The sequence below is a fragment of the Chiroxiphia lanceolata genome, chromosome 6, assembly GCF_009829145.1.
Source record: "Chiroxiphia lanceolata isolate bChiLan1 chromosome 6, bChiLan1.pri, whole genome shotgun sequence".
Taxonomy (NCBI): Eukaryota; Metazoa; Chordata; class Aves; order Passeriformes; family Pipridae; genus Chiroxiphia; species Chiroxiphia lanceolata.
Window position 1 is genome coordinate 24,594,338 of NC_045642.1, and position 20,378 is coordinate 24,614,715.

The 20,378-nt window shown below is 36.6% G+C and overlaps 1 protein-coding gene across 50 annotated transcripts in view; it reads right to left on the bottom strand.

Moving 5' to 3' along the window:
- Window positions 1-2,288: 2,288 nt before the first annotated feature.
- The window catches only part of MADD (MAP kinase activating death domain), a 72,471-nt gene continuing 54,381 nt past the window's right edge, over window positions 2,289-20,378 (bottom strand). For 30 of the 50 annotated variants that reach the window (XM_032689881.1, XM_032689873.1, XM_032689869.1 and 27 more), the window contains 8 exons: window positions 19,457-19,564; window positions 19,202-19,366; window positions 17,604-17,676; window positions 15,743-15,849; window positions 10,694-10,702; window positions 10,366-10,435; window positions 5,401-5,447; window positions 2,289-3,786 (listed from right to left, as the gene is read on the bottom strand). In XM_032689881.1, the coding sequence (XP_032545772.1) occupies window positions 3,679-3,786; window positions 5,401-5,447; window positions 10,366-10,435; window positions 10,694-10,702; window positions 15,743-15,849; window positions 17,604-17,676; window positions 19,202-19,366; window positions 19,457-19,564 (687 nt within the window). In that variant the 3' untranslated portion in view covers window positions 2,289-3,678. The remainder of the gene's footprint in view (window positions 3,787-5,400; window positions 5,448-10,365; window positions 10,436-10,693; window positions 10,703-15,742; window positions 15,850-17,603; window positions 17,677-19,201; window positions 19,367-19,456; window positions 19,565-20,378) is intronic. The other 20 variants (XM_032689875.1, XM_032689874.1, XM_032689879.1 and 17 more) reach the window with 5 other exon arrangements.

The window sequence follows — 20,378 nt, forward strand, 5'->3', positions numbered from 1 at the left end:
TATGCCCATTTGTTCCCATTGTAGGCAACTGCTTCCTTATTAGAAATACACTCTGCGGGGAAACAAAAGCCCTCCTTTGGCACAAGTGGCAAGATTCTAGAAATATCTTCAATATTTTTGCAACATAAAGGTTCCTAGGAAGGCTTAGAATCACAGCCATTTTCCCATCCACTTTGATTACTCAGAGAGAATTTTAGTTGGTGTTCTTAATGACCTATGTTTACAAGCACTTTAACTTTTAAATACCCAGAGGAACATTCTATCTTGCTCTGCTGTTCTGAAGTGTCAAAGGAGGAGGATACTGATTATCTGAAGTTAGGAACAAGAGTGCAGGAAATTTTTACAACTGTTTTCTTAAAGTAATGAATTCTTTCCTTCAACAGACATCGTTAAGTTTTTTCCAGTTATATCCTTAATAAATATCACTTCGGTGTTGTGACGCTCACTGAAGTTTAAACCTTTAATCTTTAAAATGTGGACCCACTCATATTAGAAGTGGACACTGGATTCACAAATAAAACAAGAATTATTTTTGTTCTGGAATATCATGATGAAGATCCATGAACCAGGAGACAAATTAGTAACATTTGTTCCACTTCAAAAACTGCCAGGAAGAGTAGTCCTCAAACCCCCATGTTTGCAGAGAACACTTAATGGTCATTTTGAAAACCAATTTCCACAAACAAGAAATTGTAGCAGAAAAAGAAACCTGTTCAGCACAAGGAAGTTTTAAGGCAAGTTTATGATTCTTTGTGACATTTGTCTAAGTGCCTTGGAAATAATATAAGTGTTAAAATAAAAAGGTTGCAATTTTGAAATTCTTAAAAACTAAGACACAGGCTCCTCCTAGTGGTAAAAACGCAAGAATTATTCATTTTGTGCTAAGAAACTTCTAGAACTATTTATTATTACTAATTACTCTCAGCCTTCAATTTGGTTCTGGAAGGTTTAGAAACCTCTAAGTTCTTTATTGCTGTTAAGGAATTTTTATCTAAATATCAAAATGAGTGAGACATGACTAAAACCACATGCAAACAACTGGAATTATTTTTTTCCTCCAAAATAAAGTTTAGGGACCTCTTAGTGCTTAGGAGTGATGAAGGGAAAGAGGAAAGGATGGAAGACTGAATTCCAAAAGACTTATGCTTTTGTACCACTTTTAAATCCGACCTGCATTTGGTATCCAAAGAGCAGCACTGTGCATTTAGTAGTGGAAACACTGCACAGCATGCCTTTGGCTCAGATGAATACGCTACATGCCTACAGTTCTCAGAACATCTGCTAAATCCCCATCATCAAGTGCAAGAAAGATTTTATATATTTCAAAAATGTCTTCAATTTTGAAGCCAAGACAGTTGCTCTCACCTAAAGAGCAGAGGCACAGTGTCAGTCCACTTGCTGAGGTTGTTCCTGATTCATCCGTGCCACGGACCAGCAAACAATATATTTAGCCACACCTGTTCTTTAAGAAAATTCTGTCAAAAGGGACAGAGGGCCATTTTTATTAACAGTCCTTTAAAAGTGTTATTCTGCTCTGAAGTTTTTCAGCAGCCTAGAGCATATAGCAGTTTATGTAATTTATGTAAGTCACAGAAAAATACATTAGCAAAAATAGCTTCTACAAGGGAAAAAAAGGAGCTGTATATAGTAAGTGATGCTATGCATTTAATAACCTTCACCTTATAATTTGAAGTTAATGTTAATAGGCTGACAACATAATTACAATTTAAAAATTTAAATTGACTACCTGAGTGGGACCCAGTACTGCAGTAAATGGAACACCTATTGCAGACCAAAGTGCTTTCAGTCTTAACCATACTCGTAGTAGTATCAAGAACACTACAATTGCTAAAAATTCAGATATTGCTATAAGAAAATTCACAGTGTCAGAGGACAAAAGAAAGAAAATAATTTCAAAACAGGCTAATTTCATGATTTACCGATTTCAGTTTTGCCTTTAAGCCTGTAAGGATGAAAAATCCTTTATATGTCATTTCTATTTCCAAGCATGTAATAAAAATTTCCATAATTCAGATGCGTCTGTTTTCCCCATGCACATTTTTCAGACACTTTTTTTTTTAAAGACAAATCACATAAATGTTGTGACAGAAGAAAAAAAAAACCCCAAAATTACTTTAAACTGCTTCTGTGGAAAGAAATTTAGATTGTTCATTTATAGTCTTCTCTTCCTCATTATTTCATATATGTGTAGGGTATATTTTGTATATAATTACATTCATTCCAGAATAAGTTACACTGATAGAAAAGCACACAAGGATGAAAATTAGTTGCTGGTTGAATGACATTTTATTTTCACATTCAGAGAGCTGTACAGTTTCTATAAATAGATGTGATACTATAATATTTACATCATTTCCTCACCCATATCGGTATATTCCATTTAAAATGGTAGATACCCTGACCAAGCCAAAACAGGGTTATTTCTGGGTGCATTTAGTCAGAATTCTATGTCAAAACATACAATACATCAGTTTGCATCAGAGCAATTTTTCCTGGTATTTTACATGTAACATTATTTTCTCTAGACAGTCTCATCTTCCAGCACCCTAAGAGCTTTCCAGACAAGTGCAGTACAGTTCAAGAACAAAAACAAGATGCAAAAAACCATTCATATTTGGCCTATTTAAAATAAGGAATGTATGGACAGTTTTAACTATGTGAATTTCATTATACACAAACACAGTATTTTCAAGATCCCTTGAAACACAAGTACAGATCAAAAAAAAAAAACAACCAACCAACCAATAGTTTAAAAAAATTGAAGACAGCATAATCCCCTGGGCTTCTGAACATGTTCTGCAGATTTCTATAGTGTACTTCTGCCAATAATGTTTCCAAGTTTTACACTCCCTTATTCATTTTCTAATCCCTCTGATTAACTGCTTTAGGCAGTGCTTATATGCATCTGTTAAGTCTACTGCTGGGATAACTACAAACGTTACCTAAATTCCCATTTGAAAATTCACACAATCCATGAAGTGTCGAGGTTTTTCACAATATATTACCTTCAAAGTTTCTCTCTCCGCTTCTTTTCCCTCTTGAGAAGCAGTCATCTCCACAGATGGACCAATTTAATAGCCGAACTTCAACTGTCACATGGTATTTTAAGACTATGACAGCTAAATTGTTTATCTCTACCAAAAGAGTCTGAAGAACTATGTGACAAGAACTCTGTGTTAGTAGTTAAAAATGAACAACACAGAAGGAAAACAATAAAACACTACATTTAAACAACATACAGGACTAGACTGCTTCCACTGTGCACATACCAGAGAATCGGAAAGCAGAAGCCTGCAGTTGTAAAGTGATTAAATTGTAACAAGAACCACTAGAACAAAAAAAACAACCGAACTCAAGCTGTTAGTCATCTTAAGAAAAAAGGAACTCCAAAGGAATGTCCAGAGTAAGTAACTCACAGCTGGATGCAGATGCTCAAAACTGTCTGATTAAAAGCTCATTTAAAAACTCCATTACGGATGAATTCAGAAGGAGACTGCACAGTGAAGTCTCAGGTTTTTCTATGGGGAAAGACTTGCAGGGTCATACATAAATAATCACGTTCTCATAAAAGACAGAAAGTGAGCTCCAGTAACTGCAGCAAAACTGGGAGTACTGCATGTCAGTGTGCCAAAGGGTAGGTATTTCTAAATATCATGATCAACTGGAAACTGGTCGAGGTGGTTTGCTTTTATTTTCTGCCTCTTTCCCACGAATTGCAGCCACATAAGAGAAGAGACACAGCACGGAGTAGCAGATCTCATGAGCCTACAAGAATTCAGAAGAAGAGATAATGAAATTCAGATTATTAGGTGTTTTGCAAAATCCATTGCACATTTTGTATTTTGCTATATGTCTTTCTTCATAAGACAACTACTCTGGCTAGAAACAAAAATCAGGAAAATGTGTCCCATACCTTCTAACTGAGATGGATAGAGTAGAAAATATGTATAACAAACTAAAAACCTCTTTTAGGATAAAAACATTAGTTGCTTAATAGTATGATTTAATAATTTTTAAAAACAGTATGCCAAGCTGGAAAGTTGGACAGCTGGCTTTAGAAAAAACATTTCTACATAATTACTTTCGGTCTGTTGTATGAAGTTACAAGAAATTTTCTGGGAGGGGTTGGAAGAGCTAACTAAAAAAACTAAACATCCAATACTGAACCTTAACTAACAAGATGGTGGGATTCTTCCTTACTCATAACTACCCTGTTATGCTAGGACTGGTAATCCTTGTAATTTTTAAACAAACACTAGTGAATAAAATGAGCTTTTGGTTTGGTCTGTTTTTTTTTTAATTAAAAAAAACCCTACAACCCAATATTGCAGGTTTCCTATGAAGAATACCAGGCAATTCTGTCACTACCTTAAAGGAGAGGGTTTCACACAGCATTAACAAGTTTTACAATTATTACTTTTAACTCATTATGTGCTATTATTTAACTGAAAATCCTCTTTTAGCATGTGATTGGTAGCACAATTCAGTGAAGGTAAGACTTAGACTTAATTTATATCCTAGTTCTAATACTGGCTATTCTGGTGATGTTAAAAACTCTTATCCTGTAATCTGACATTTAAAATCTTTGTAAATCTAATAATCATAACAATGTTTCATTGTATTATAGTACCACCTTAAACACGTCAAATACAATTTTTTTTCATTGAACTGGCTTTTCTTATTAAGAGGTACAGCTATCTGCTTCTTAAATGACATATATTCTAAGCATGTTGTTCTAAAACATTTCTAGTTCCTTCAGTTAATTTTTCTCTCTCTCCCCTTGAAGGACTGTGAGTTCCCATGAAACCAACAAATGTGCACACTGCACTTCAGACACAAAATAACTGAAGAAATTTCAGTTCTGACAATAATCATTGTCTTCTATTTCTTCCTTATAAGTGTATATAAGCCTGATCATGTGTAAAAGTACTAAATATCATTATAAATTGATGGTGTTCACAAAATGTTATAAAAACTGAACACTAAATCACAGCAATAATTCATCTATACAGCAGGAATCAATACTTGTAGTGTTCTCTTGCATCTCCCTGCTCACTTTCATGAGGAAATGGGAATTTTTCATAAGCTGTTTATAATCATTAACAGTTCCACTAGTTCTTATTGTGCTAAACCAGCTACCTTGCATCTTCATCTATCTTTAAAAAGAGACAGTGCTTTCTGTACTACCTGTTGAGTTCCTCAAATTTTATAGGTACAACAATCACTGAGTTTTGTTGTCTTTCCTGGAGGAAAACAAGCATAAAAAGCAGCTGGGGTTTCACTGCAAATCCTGCAATCCCAATGTAATTCTTTTTGCCACATGAAAATGTGAGGATAGATCCTCTAGAGAACTACCAGAAGGCATCACAGGTGACTCACCATTGGCGTCTTGTACTTGTGGCTCACCACTTCTTTAGTTTCAGGAACTAAAACCGGACGGGCAAGAGACAAAACAAAAAGTTCAAAAAACGAGAGGCAAATGGGAAAGAAATAGCACAACGTTCCCATAGGAAAGGGAAGGGATGCAGACAGACAGCAGGTGCAGATACAGGCCACATCACTATCCTTCACTTCTAGATACTTTTCCTTCTTTTCATTTACATTATGTATGTCCTTGGAAGATACTGATAATGATAATACATTACGCAGGTTGGCAAAAATTTTCACTGCCTCTGTTTGGCACAGTAGGTATTTGATGGTTCTTAGGGATTCTGGCTTTTGTCATATTACTTATTCCTGCTAGACAGCAAAAATAGTGAAAAAATATGCCTAATAACAAAATATGCCTTATGACTACTACAACAAAACATGAACCAACAATTCCATGGGAATTTATCAGTATGTGATTCCCAAAGATTTTCCCATTGAGATGTTTGAATCCTTCTCTGCTGAATAATAGATCTCAAAAGAACTGTTTGAGACTATATAGTAAGTTAGTGAAATCCAGAAAAAAAAAAAAGAAGTTGAGGGAGAAAATTTTCTAAACTGGAAGACTGTTTCCCAGCTTAATTTTAAGTTTCTTGAGATATTCTTTCTCCTGCATAGGATGTGTGTGATGGTATTTACTTGACATACTGACTGAAAACGTTCACAGTTTTTGAAAAAGTTGTCTCAAATAAAATACTGAATTCAGTGACACGTATTCTTAAAATACCGAGCCTGTTGACTTATAGAAGTCTCTATATAAAAAGAGGATTAAGGCACTGATGAAAAAAATCTATTATCCAGAAAATTTCATCTTGCTCCCTTGCACTGCCTCAAACTGACTGAAATGAAAACAGGCACAATATAGCTGAAGAAAATTTGTCTTTTGTTCTCATTGTGGAATGGCTAAAAAAGCATGCTGTAACCATCCCATTTCACTGCATTTGAATTGTGTCTTTGACCCACACTTGGTCTGCAAATGTTGTGAACAGGTACCATGGGAAATCACCAGGAGAGAACAAAGACCACACTAACATACAACTGGCAAATTTAAAACGTTAAGATCAGTGGAATACCAAGACCAACTCTGAATACTTCCCTTCCAGAACAGCTGAAATTTGCCATGGAATTTCTGTGTCACAACAAAAGAATTTTGAAGCAGTACAGAAATTATCCAAAACCAAATCATACCAGGTTCATAGAGGAAGGATAAATGTTTTATTACACATAGTACTAGTGACAAAAAAAGAAACGGAGGCAGATGAGTTCAGTATGAAGAACTAGGAAAAGTCCACAACAAAACCTTTCCATGCAGATGTCATCTTTTCAACTATGATATGACACAGCTGAACGCTGGAGAGGGAGACGAATCACACTCTAAAGGGCCAAAAGTAGGCAGTGCAGACTGGGTTTGAGAAATTTCTCTAAATATAAATCAATGCCTACTAATTCTCGTATGCCATGGTATTGTCATTCTTGAAAAAAAATCTAGTGAAAAGTACAGAATATGATGGTAAAGTGTAATGTTTTTGTTTTATTTCTCAACTCTCACTTTTCTTGAAGTTGGCAGTCACATTAAGGACTCAGAAACAAGGGAAGTGCACACCCAGGCTGCACTGCCCCAGCAATACCAGAGACTAGAGTTGGGGAGATAAGGAGGTGCACATCCAAGCTACCTTACCCGTTGGCACCAGATGTTCCAAATTAACTCCATGTCACCAGGGGATAAAGGTGGGAGTGAGGCTGGTGCACAGCCAAATAAGGTAGGACTTTTACAGCTGTATAAGTCTCACTGCCCACTGGATAACATACAACTGTTCATAAACTCTTCAAAAAGCAGGAAGGGAAAGCTGTAAGGACCTTGTGCCACAAGGGAAGGAGAGAAGGGAAGCTGTAAAGTCCTGTATCATAATTGAGAATAGGAAGAGAGGGAACAGGAGAGCACCTAGGCAAGGTACTGTCTCCCCACTTCATAGTCAGTAAAAGTTGCCTTGTCTTTAAGTAAAGTACTCCTTCACTGTCCTTGTAATGCAGGAAATTCTCCTGAGATGACTGAGTTATGAAGAGTAAAAAGAGTGGGTTTGCATTTACACTCAGAGAAGTCAAAGCATTACCACTGTAGAATACAAATAAAAAAGAAGAAAGGAAAAAAGAAGAAAAAAAACCAAACAAAAACAAACAAACAAATAAAACCCCCCAACAAACAAAAACCCAAACAAACAAAAAAGAAAATACCCAAGCCTCCTAAGACTCAAGCCTCAAACTGAGAGATGAACAGAAGCACTTTTAACATAAAAGTTATTCCTGATGCTGTTGAACTGAGTGGATGAAATGAGTAAATTATTAAGCACCATTCTGCAGCCTTTGGTCCTGTGAATTAAACTATGGTGCTACCACAAAATGGGTTTAGGGGACATCACTTTACCTGCTGGAGAATGAAGGTTTTCATAGCAGCGACGGTGAAGGGGCCACAAGAAAGTAAAGCACAAGTACACAGCAGTAACTCAAATTTCAGTGGGAAAAGCCTTACATTTCCTCACTTAAATTTCCACTTCCATTTATAGGACACAATTCCTGAACGTCTGCTTGCATCCTGCTCTGAAACCACAAGTCCAACTTTCATGCTGCCTCTAAGCCCAGCATTAACACAAACAGACCTTTAATTTCCTGATGCAATATCACTCACTTGGAGCACTCGCACTTCGTAAAATCAAATAAATCTTGCATTGAACGACTTCCCATCAGACTAGAGTATGCAGGCTTACCAGTCTCTACCTTTCTAAAAGGATCTACTACTTCAATATACTCTTACTATAATGAATTTGATGGCAAGGTTCATCATGTTTAACACAGCTAAATAACTTCACTCTTAAGAAGTCCAAGCAAGTTTTTGATGAATGCTGTTAGTCTACTATTAATCAACATGTTAATTTATCTTGAACTGGAGAGACTGACATATCTTCTCACCTTTAAAACAATTTTAAAAGCAGCTCTGGGGTAGTTTCTCATCTCTGCACAGAAAGAAATGTTAACTCCCCTTCAACATCCTTCTTTCTTCTTTCTCTTTATTAGCCGGATTGGTAAATTGTAAATCTCATTTGGTACATTTAAATTGGTTCTTGTCTGTGAATCTATTTTGGGAGTAGAATATTTTGAATTTAAAATGTTTAATTTCTCAATTTGTGCTTGTAGAATCCAACTCCCACTTTATTTTTAATTACCTCTGAAAATTATCCTTTTATAAGTTCCATATCACAATTCTAGCTTTTGCAATAGGCCCTTGATTATAAGAAGTACTTTTTCTTATATTTATTACAGACATTATTTAGGGGCTAACTGCTACAGAGTTACAGAGCCATCAGTATAAGTTGACTAGAAATAACCAAGTCAAATACTGTCTTTTCTTCTTGTGCAATATAAGCAAACTATTAAAAGAAATATTTTGCATTAAACCTCTCAAAAGTGATCCAAAATTCATTTCTGTTTCAAGTAATTTCTATTAAGTTAAAGATTTCAGAAGTTGAAGCCATTCTTTGAGCTAATTTTATGACTTCTGAATTCTCATCTTTGTAAAACTCATCAATAATCTTTTACTGACTTGAACAATTTGTATTACTAAAATGATTTATGCCCATCATGGTGAAAACATGATATCAAAGGAACATGCAACCATAAATTGAAGACATCTTCTGAACATATAAAATACCAGAAATTTTTTGTGGTTTAAATATACTGATCTGAGCATCTGAACCATGAACAACATTTTTAGAAAATGGGACAAAATTGTTCATGAATTCAAAGCCAAACTTCTTGGAGATTTATAGTAAATAACAAGCAAATTGCAACAGTCAGAAGGGTTTTATCATTTGGATACCTTAGAACTTTATATCACCAAAAGGAGACAACACATTATTATGAAAAAAGACATTAATTTCAGAAATCTTGTATTAATTTAAGGGAGAATCCCTCAGCCAGAACATTCTACACACATTACCAAAGAACAAGGAGAGCCTTGGTAATGGGAGCTGGTGATTCAGATTTTGATTTATGGCCAAAGTATGGATGCTGATCTACTATGGAAAGAAAGTCATAAAAATTTAGCTTCTTTTTAAATGTTTCATAGATATTCCTAAGACCTACACAAATGTCTCACAGATGGGTGGAAGAATAAACCAATACAGGTTTGGGGACTATTTCAAGAGAAGTACGTGGATCATTCTTCCAGAGAGCGGCATCTGAAGTCACTCATTTTTTTCAGACCCTAGTTAAGAATAGTGTTTCTGGCACTAAGACTGAAGAGTAACCTGGAATTTTCCCCAAACTACAGTGTTAGGCAGATTATATGCAATAGTAATAACTGACCAAAACAGGACAAATTCTCTGTTCTCCTCAACCTTTACTTTTCCACTCTTTACCAGTCAGGCTCCAAAACAAAGATCACAGAATAAATTAAGTGCAACCTGACAAAACGTCTTCTGCTCCGTACAACAAAAATTAAATTCCACATAGAGTAAAAATGAAACTTTGTAATTAACAGCTGTTCTTTGTAATGAAAGCATAGTGTGTTGAGAAAGATCAGCTTTAAATCCTCCTTAAAAAATATGATTTCTCAGATGAGAAAGAAACATACCAAAGAAAATTCCTCCATACATCCAAGTTTAACTATTGTTTTGTTTGCTTCAGAAGACTCAGGACATTTTCTCTGTCTAATAACAAAAAGCACCTAGGTTACAAATCTTAATATGATGAAAATTAATGTGTAAATTTTTATGTTAAGTTACCCATCTCTCAGGTAACTTCTCACGTGAAATCTACATTCTCTCCCATCTTTGAAACTGCAGTGCAACTCTGAATCTGAAAACTGGAAATTTGAGTTACTGCCATGTGAGTACAGACCTAATATCAAAATAATGTAATTACCAAATTCCTCCAGGACAAAGACTCCTCGCACAGTATTGCACTTTTTAATGTGATTCAGCTCTATGAAAACCTACAAAAACAGGAGGAAAGTAACATAAAATTAGTTGGGTTTGTTTTTTTGTGTTCAACTAAAACCCAAAATTAAACAAAAACATCATCACAACAGACACAACCTGAAGTTTTATAGCATACACTACCAGTTCATTTACAGTTTAATATATAAATAAAGGGTGAAATAAATATTCAGAAGACAAACTTGCCACAATGCTAGAAATCAACAAAAAAACTTAGAAGTGCTAAGAAGCGAAGACAGCAGAAGATGAAGTACCTTCCGCTCCTTGCAGGAGGAGAAAGCATGGAAGAGAAACGAAGGAGTTAGTAACTCTGACATATCCAACATTGCTACCCCTTCAGGCACTCAAATGAGTTATTGCAAAAAGAATACCAACACACCTGAAATACAGCAAAGAGGGGGACGACAAAAATGCTGACTCCCAAATTTGGCGCTATTTGTAGCCTCTTATCCATCCCAGTTGGTTTCTGCCCCTCCATGCATCCTCCTCCAGCACAGAGGGCAGGTAAAGGGCACTATACTTCCCACCGTGACACTGATCCTCCTAACCTATCCAGTAGCTGAACTGAATCCAATGACGAACCACTAATCTTTCCTCTCCCTGACAGTTCTGCCTTTAAGATTTTACTGAAGTTTATGATATATAATCTTCATAATTACTCTTGGAACCTCCTCCTTTAACAGTCAGTACTAACTTTCTGCTTTAAGCAGGATGGGAAAGTTTGGATCCTTCTCTATGGTTTGCTCACTTCACATATGGGTTTTCCCAGCTGACCAGTCACTTGAACCCCAAAAGACAAAAGCAGTTGAACTACATGGCTAGGTTTTTCAGTCCAGAACCTAGATGCCAAGACTGTATGAATAAACAAGTTCTCTTTGCGTAATGAGTTTGTTCAATATCCAATCTATGTCAAGATACAAAATAATCCCTTCTTACGTGCACATCTCCAAAAGGGTCAAAGTCAGTACACAGACATAAGAAGCTGTAGCAAGTCCTATAAGGAATCAAATCCAGTTTCTAGCAGACTTGTTTTTCAAGGCAAGAGAAACACTAAGAGTAACATTGCCCTAATATTTAGAGTGTCTATGTCAAACACCTTACAGAGATCTTTGCCAAACTATATTACAGAAGTCTGGTTTGATACCTTCAGTGCTTATGACACCATGATCTCAGGACCTTTTTTTAAAAATGGTACTGGAGAAACTTCATTGTCTTGGAAAGAAGGGAAAGGAAAACTCTGCAACCCTCTTGAATCCTGTATGAGCAACACCGATGTAATCATACATAATATGCTACCCAAGAAAGGCAATCAACACTAGAAATTGTTGTGGGCTTTTTTTTTAAGAAACAGACTTATCTGTATCAAGAGAGATCAGTAAATGCACTGTATATCTGAGAGAAGACAGGTTGACTTTCAAGTCAAAGTGGTTTTATTGTTATTTTTATTGGCAGAGAACTAACCAACTGACCCAGATATTTTTTGTGCAACATAAAACCCTGAAACTTCCACTTAATCAAAAGTCTAAAGCTTCCTTTCTGCTTACATTCAAGTAGTCAAAGGAAAGGATACTTAATTCCATCTTTTTTTCTGTTTGCCTGTTTTCATCCATGTTCTGTATCAGTTTAGTTGGTCAAAACCATTTTATTTTTTGAGGTATACTTACAAAATGAACAAGTCAATAACAGAACACTTTCTGTATTGCACTTAGTTTCCTTTTTCTGTAATCTTTTCTGTGAAAGGTTTTTGCTAGTAGTCTAAAGTTCAAAAATACAGAAACTCAATAGAAAGACTCAGGTGAAACACTGCTTGTTTTATTTGGTAACAGTAAAACTGCCTAAAAGACTTGACTGCCCCAGGTGGTCATGATCTGAGTTAATGTGCTGCATTAATCAGTGCTGCATTTCCACAAGAGTTATGAGTAAGATGAGAATTTATCAAGTTTGTCCCAATTACAATCCATTTTTAGAAGATATAAGTTGATGGGCAATTTCTTGCTATATTATTTAAGGCACACAGATGCTCTCCTCTCACTCAATCAGAAAATACAGAAATAACAGTTACTTACCCTAGGGAAACTGTGGTTCTTCAAGACAGAGCATTCAGTGTGGATCCTACTGTAGATGGGCATGTGCCTGATGCATCTTATTAAGCTTCCATCTATTTTTGACACAGATGAGTTCATAACGGGGACAGGGTACTGAGTCCCAATATTATAATTTGCAGATGTAAACTCAGAATAATCTGCCAATGCCACAGGTACACTTGACACCTTCCTATTCTAAAGAACTTCCTCTGACCTGCTAGGCACAAATAGACTTGAACATTTTTTCTTCTTAAACTTACACGCGCTGCAGCATGGCGACACAGTTTGTGAGCACTGAAGACAGGTATCGTGTCAATAACAGGTTGCCCACCCTGCATCTAAGACATTTCCTAAAGAATTCACAAGATGGTAAGAAGATATACACAGTGCAAAACAAAAGCCATCAAAAACAGCTTCGTAACAGCAAGCTCCATTCTGGCACTGAAGCAGTATGTTCAGTCTTCTCAGATAGACTCCATCAATACTTTTTTTTCAAAAGTGGAAATCCCTCTTCCTCTGTTCTAAATGAATAATTTCTATTATGTCCAATCAAGCAGAGCAATAGAAAACCCTTATTTTAGTAATCTACAATACTAAAAAGAACACTTGGGAAGATAGCCAAGAACAGGGCCTGTATATGGAGTAAGGAAAGGAAGATAAAGAGAAAGCTGTGCCTTAGGAAGTCCTGTAGGCCTTTGTTGGTCAGTATCCCCATACAAACTCAACAGAAACAGAAAAACCCATTTTCAGCAAAGAGAAATAGCTGAAGGATCCTGGTTTTAATGATGCTTATATACATATTCTGAAACCAACTCCCTTAGGGAGCAATTCATGCAATGTATATGAAAATTGGAAAGAACAATTCATCTAGAATAGCACGCCTTTTACTAAGAAAGCAGACTGGTTGATGAGTGTCAGAATGCCAACATCCTTTTGCTCCACAGACTGTGAAATTGGAGGGGATTTTTTTTTGCATGGTGCAACTAGTAGAGTCCCTTATATAACTGCTACAGTCCTCCATTCTATAGAAACCCTTAAATGAGAGACTTTTGATATCTAGACACTTTGTTTTGACAAGGAAAACAAAAACATATATTAGGTACATTAAATGGAACTGAATGTCACAGTCAGCTGGTAATGTAATCTAACAAACTAAGAATTAAACATATTGAGTAAATGCAGCATATTGTCCAAAACTACTTGCTTCAATATCCATTAAAAGTAATGGTAACTCATCTGGCTACAGCGTCATTGGAAAGGTCATGAAGAGAAGGAATAATCCCCCAGGTGAAGCAGACAGCTGGCATACTTCCTGGGTCTGACCTACACAGACTGTCTTCCAGAAAAGAGGTAGGAATTTTCATCACAGACAGCAAATTAGAACACCATTTTCTGTAAGGAAGGATATGATAAAGCTGCTATTCTAGCAGTGCTGGTACTAATAGCACGGGTCTCAGTACTTGTACAAAATTCTAGTGGCAATGCTCCTGACAGTCACATAATAACAATCCGTACTAGGTTTCCCTAATGTTTCTTTCAGAATGTCTCTCCAGTCTTTCAGGAGAAAAAAAAAGGCTTTGAATTCAAGGACAAGGCAATGTTCCAGGATTTGGAGTTTTTCTTTTGGACAGATACATGTGTGCTCACTATGCCCTTAACACTGAGTGTCTCTGTCTTGGGAAGATGCCTGCTACACTTAAGAAACCACGCTGATGATATGGCTACCTTCTTATATATCTTTTCTCACTGCAACCATATATGTGCCTGGCTTTTCAACTTTGCAATAGAGTCATTTCCATTGACTGTTGAAGAGATGAGCAGTTTGAGCTCAACAACTTTTTTGACTTCTGGTAGAAGTAGAAAAAGGAGAGGTAAACAGAACATTCCTATGGTGTGTCCTTACCTTAGGACAAAGTAATTTCTATTATGTCCATCTATAAGGATATCAAGCTGTTGCTTTGAGACTAGGGTTTAATTTTCAAAGGCTTTAGATCTGCCATTTCCAATAACTATGAAAATTCATTCTGTACTACTGATGACTTCCTCTTGCAGTTCTTCGTATTTCAGCATATCCAAAGAAAAGTTAAAATCTTTAACTTAGTCAGGCAGATTGTTCCATCACAGAGGTTTGAAATACTACAGCAGGGCAGGCATAGTCTAGGTTCTACCCTGGTAAGTGACAGCAGGAAAACTGATGGAGGTTCACAACTTTCCACTCCTTATACTGGCACATACGAACTCCAGGAGGCACAGGGTGCTGCTGTAACCTTGAGAGAAGTTGTAAGATTCTGAGCATGTGTGTTTGAGATGCATGTGCACTTCCAGTGGGGTCTACACTGATGTATCCTCAAAGAAGAACAATGCTTGTGTGGGAAGAAAAGTCTAGTCAGGAGGAAAGGAAAAAACACTCCATAGAGAACTGACAGAAGCTTTGCTTTTTCTCTCTCTCTCATGCACACACACAGTCTCTCTCCTAAAAATTGACTCTGCTGTCTAGCGTTGCATGCATTTAATATCATAAGCAAAACAAAAAAAACGTAAAGCAAAATAAAAAACAAGGATCAAAGGAAGCAACAGAAACAACAACCAGAGAAAGGAAGAAATGACAACTCTAGTTGTGTTTCCTCTCTGCCCACAATATCTGCTGTTTGGAAGGAAAAATGAATCAATATTTTTTTCTTATTTTGTGAATTACATCAAGAACCAGTTTCCCATCTTATTTTCATACTAAATTCTACAGATTATTTCTAAAATTTTAAAATAAAACAGACTATATAGGATGCAGAAAGTTACCCTCTGTGCCACCAATATTCAAACACTGAATCTTTAAGGTTGACTGCTTATGCAATCAGGATACATTTGCTGTGTGATGCATTATGGCAATTTAGATTACTATTGATCACTTTTTCTATCCCTTAACACAGGTTGACATTTGTTTTGTGCTTAGATAATTCAGACCACCAAAACCAAGAAGCTGAAAGATGTAGCAACATCTTTCTTTAACTGATTATAGTTTTTCTGAGGATATTTAATTTCAGTGTGTTTTTACATATATATATATTTATATATGTTTGTGTGTTTGAGTGTAAATATACATGTGCTTTTTTATCCCCATCAAGCTATCCCTTGTCCTTTTTGATACTCTGGGAAAAGGAAACACCTATACAGGCAAGCGGCAAAAAGCTTCATGCTCAGTTTTCTCACAGATTTCCCTCATACCTGACTGTGCATAAATTTCAGGTTAATTCCTTCCAATGTGACCTGAAGAAGACCTCCTTCACCAGTTTTCATATCCTGCACAGGGAACTCACCACCCAACTCAGGGCCTGTGATGTTAATCGAAAAAAACAAAACAAAACAAAAAACCACCACAACAACAACAAACCAGAAAGAGAGAGAGAAAGTGGAGAAAGCAGTCAGCCAAGTCATGATACGTGGAAGGGAAACATAAAATAGTAAAACCATAATTCCTATTGATGTCCATAGCAAAAGGACACTACTAAGGACAGTAAGGAGCATTTCAGTGATTCTACCCACTAATGACAGTTTTCTGAGAACGACTAGATTTTTAAGTATTGTAATAAATTTCATTCTGGTTATATGAAGAGACGTCAATGTCAGCTCAGTCTGTGTTTATTGTAGTCCCTACTGGGGTTTTGTTTGTTTGCTTTAAATGCCCTATTTAATTTCTATATGGTAAGATGCTGCAATCACATAATACCACAAACAGCATAGTCTTAAGTACAAACACATAAGCAAGCACAAGTTCATTTGTGAGCTGCATTGTATGGTGTTGTTTTAATCTTCTGACAATTAAAAAGTCAACATAATTAAAATAATAACAATTTAACAGAAGATATTAATAGGTGACAATTTAGGCATTTTCATCTAGTTTCTTCTTCATTATTCAGTTCAGCTAAAAAATGCTTTCTTAAATTATTTTTGAAAAATTTTTGTTTCTGCAGAACCACTGAACTCTGAGGAAGGACTTCCAACACACTTCAAGCAGTTTTCAAACACATTTTTAATACTATATTATTGCCCAACTCTTAAAATAGCTTTCAAAGACACTTTTGCCTTCTTTACCCTCAGTGAAAGTTCAGTCCTTCTTCCCCATCCTCAAATTAAACTGGACTAAACTGATACAAAGGATTAAATTGGTAGGAGAAAGAAAATGGTAGCTCTTCCAAGCCCCAAGAGCTAGTCGAGAGTTGAACAGTTAGGATGCTAGATATAAACACAAGTCATTTTCTCAGTCATGTTGATGTCAGTTATGTGTATAAAATGTAGACCACTTAGACACAGCACTGAGACACACCTAAAATAGGCTTGTGCCTCAAAGCATGGCTCTTGGAGTCCTAACATCCACTTGAAAAAAAAAAGAAATAGTTGCAACAGAAATCAAACTTGAAAACACAAAACCACAGTGACATCACCCTGCGAACAGATTCCAGCAAAGGAGAAACAACCATCTTATGAAGGTATAAAATAAGCCACCTTCATGTTCGTTACTCAGGTACATACAGCACCTGCTCCTCTCTGAGAAGTAGAAAAAAAAAAAAATGGAAAATTGCCTTCCCAAGAACTCAGTCTTCCAAAATTGCAAATCCACTTTCTATGGTTTTTGGACTCAACAGTAAAAATGGGTGTTTACAAAAATAAAAAAATTTACTAGTATGAGATTCAGTAACACAAACAAGCGTATTTATTAGCCTCCATTCTCAACACAAAGTAGACAACATAATTCTATGTCTCAATCAGGAATATAAGCAGTAATTAGACAACCATGGAAAGAAACTGAAGCTGATGTTGTGTAATCTTTTCTAGTTATCATTTTACTGGCAGCTAGTCCTCCTTACACATAAGTCTTCTTTATACAGGTGTTTTGGTTGTATCCGTATTGAGAGTGAGGGTAAAGAGGGCGAGCTAATGATAGCAATCTGCTATGCACACATGGATGTACAAAGTCACCCTAAGATTTCCAAGTGAAACAAGATTATGTTCAAGGAAGTTACTAACAAAAACATTTTTCTGACTGCAGATTAAACAACAAATGTTCCCAACAAGCAAAATCTCGTACCTGGTTTAATGCTCTGCTGTCTTGCTGCTGCTCGCTCCATACTGTCTTTTACACAGTAGTATAGTTCCCGACACTAACAGGTATAAGAAGAGTAATAAAATGTTATTTCTCCAAATTACTAAGAGAGGAAAAAGAACAGCAAGATTCTAAGATTCTACAAAAATAACAAGCCCCATGTGGTGCATGACAAAAAGCCTATAAAAGTTCAAGCACACCTAATTACTAGTTTGTTTTTCTATTTATTTTTCAAGTTCATAGAGAAACTATTTCATAGCATTTCATTGCACAAGCCAGCAAAGAGTTCATGGCTTGGTACACTCTAGCCAAGTTTATACAGTTTCTTACTGTAGATAGGTCAACAAGCCATAGGAAAGGGATGTCATTGAGACAGCCCTTGACAGGCTGGAGAGGTGGGCCTGTGTGAACCACATTAAGTTCAACAAGGCCAAGTGCAAGACACCACACCTGGGTCAGGGCAATCCCAAGCACAAACACGGGCAGAGAATGGATTCTCACTGGGGAGAACTTGGGAGTCCTGGTTGATGAGAAGCTCAACACGAGCCGGCAATGTGTGGATGCAGTCCAGAACGCCAACAGCATCCTGCGATGCATCAAAATAAGTGCAGATATCTGCAGATAGCAGATTGAGGGAGGTGATTCTGCCCCTCCACTCTGCTCTCCTGACACCACACTTGGGGTGCTGCATTCAGCTCTGGGGCCCCAAACATAAGAAGGACAGGGACATGTTGGAGCAAGTTCAGAGAAGGGTGAGTAAAATGATCAGAGAGCTGCAGCATTTCTCCTATGAAGACAGGCATAGAGAGTTGGGGTTGTTCAGCCTGGAAAAGAGAAGGCTCTAGGGAGACCTTAGAGGAACCTTCCAGCACCTTAAAAGGGACCTACAAAAAGGCTAGAGAAGGATGTTTTACAAGGGTATGTAGTGATAGGGTAACGGGAAATGGCTTTAAACTAAAAGAGGGAAGGTTTAGATTAGATAATTAGGAAGAGATTCTTTACTCGGAGGGTTGTGAGACACTGGAACAGGTTGCCCAGAGAAGCTGTGGATGCCACATCCCAGGAAGTGCTCAAGATCAGGTTGGATGGAGCTCTGAGTAACCTAGTCTAGTGGAAGGTGTTCCTGGCCATGGTGGGAGTGAGGTGGAACTAGGTGATCTTAGAGGTCCCTTCCAATTCCAAGCCATTCTATGATTCTATGATCAAAAATTTAAGAATTAACTCAATTACTAAGACAGTTTTATTTAGGCTTTCCCCCACAAATCTTCTGTAATATTTTTACTATCTTCACAAGCCTGCAGGCTCACACAAAATTTAGTAATACTGATGTTTTCCTTCTAACAAAAAAAATAAAATAACAGCTACGTGTAATTTCTTAAATTACTTTCTGGTGTACTACTGTCTTCAGGTAAATGACAAGGCATAATGCCAGCTTCAGATGTCAGTGCTACTAAACAGCCCTTGCAGTTCAGTAACCAGTGCTCGAAAGAGAGTGCTATTTTTTGATTAAACATGGAATATGACACACAAAGGACTTGTTTCTTCTGTACAGCTTCTCCTGCAGTATTAAACAAAATGCATACCTTCTTTGTGTAGAACTTGTTCAGTTGTGTCTCCTGACCATTCCTGCGCCAGAGGCAGAGCACTTTTGTTTTGGGACAGTAAGTCATGTTGATGAGTTTCTCATACCACCAACGTTCATATACAGTTCCAATGTTGCTTCTAAGCACAATACAATCATCACATACCTGGAAGCACAAAATATTACGTAAGATTTCTAATGTTATTTCTCTTATTTTGTCTGTTACTAGTTGCATTACTTTTATTCTTGTCTCTACCTCCATAAAAAATATGTCTCCTGTTGTGTCTGTCCCAGCATGTACTACAAAAGTCTGCTTCTTGATATGGCGGCTGCCACTGGGTCTCACAGGGAGTTCCCGTCCACTCTAGAAAAAAACCCACATGCAATCATTAATGAACGTTGAAACCAATTTCTCCTTATCTACTGGAAAAAAAAATCCATTAGGTGACAACAGAAGCATTCTCAACAAATAAAAGAAAAAAGTATTTTTATCACAGCTGATTGGAGGCAATTTTGGACAAAGTCTTAAGCAAGTCACTCTAGTAAGTTTAGGTTCAACAAATGTGACTATGACACTTATCACAGCATACAACAACATTCACACTGATATCATACTCAGTATGGGATAGTGAGGTGTCTGAGCTCCAGTAACATTGGAGTAAACTGGTCTGATTTTTACAAAGTAATTGTAAGAAAATTTTGTGTCTTCTCTATGCTTAAAACTAAGTTCCAAATGGAAAAATGCTTTGAAGAATTACCTTTCAAAGGGCCCTAAGTTGTGTCCACCCTGATGACAGTTGTATTAAAAGGTAGCTGGAGTTATTAACTGAAGTTTTAGCCTATATTCTTAGCAATCATTACATGATGCAACGTCTATTCTGCATGACAGCTGATAGTAGAAACAGTTTTGTAGAGAAACTGATTGCTACAAGTCTTATAATGACCTGGAAACTGACAGAAAACTAAACACTTCTTACAGTCATTGTAATAATAAAGATTTGCGTGCCCACAAAAGTGATATTAAGAAAAAATTAGGGTTGCATAGAACAGTGGTACACACATATCATGTTTATACACACCTGTATTTCAGCTCTAATTGATAACTGCATAACATTATAACACTATAAACAGGGTCATACAGTCACAGTCTTTATTGTATACACATGAAGGCAGCATTT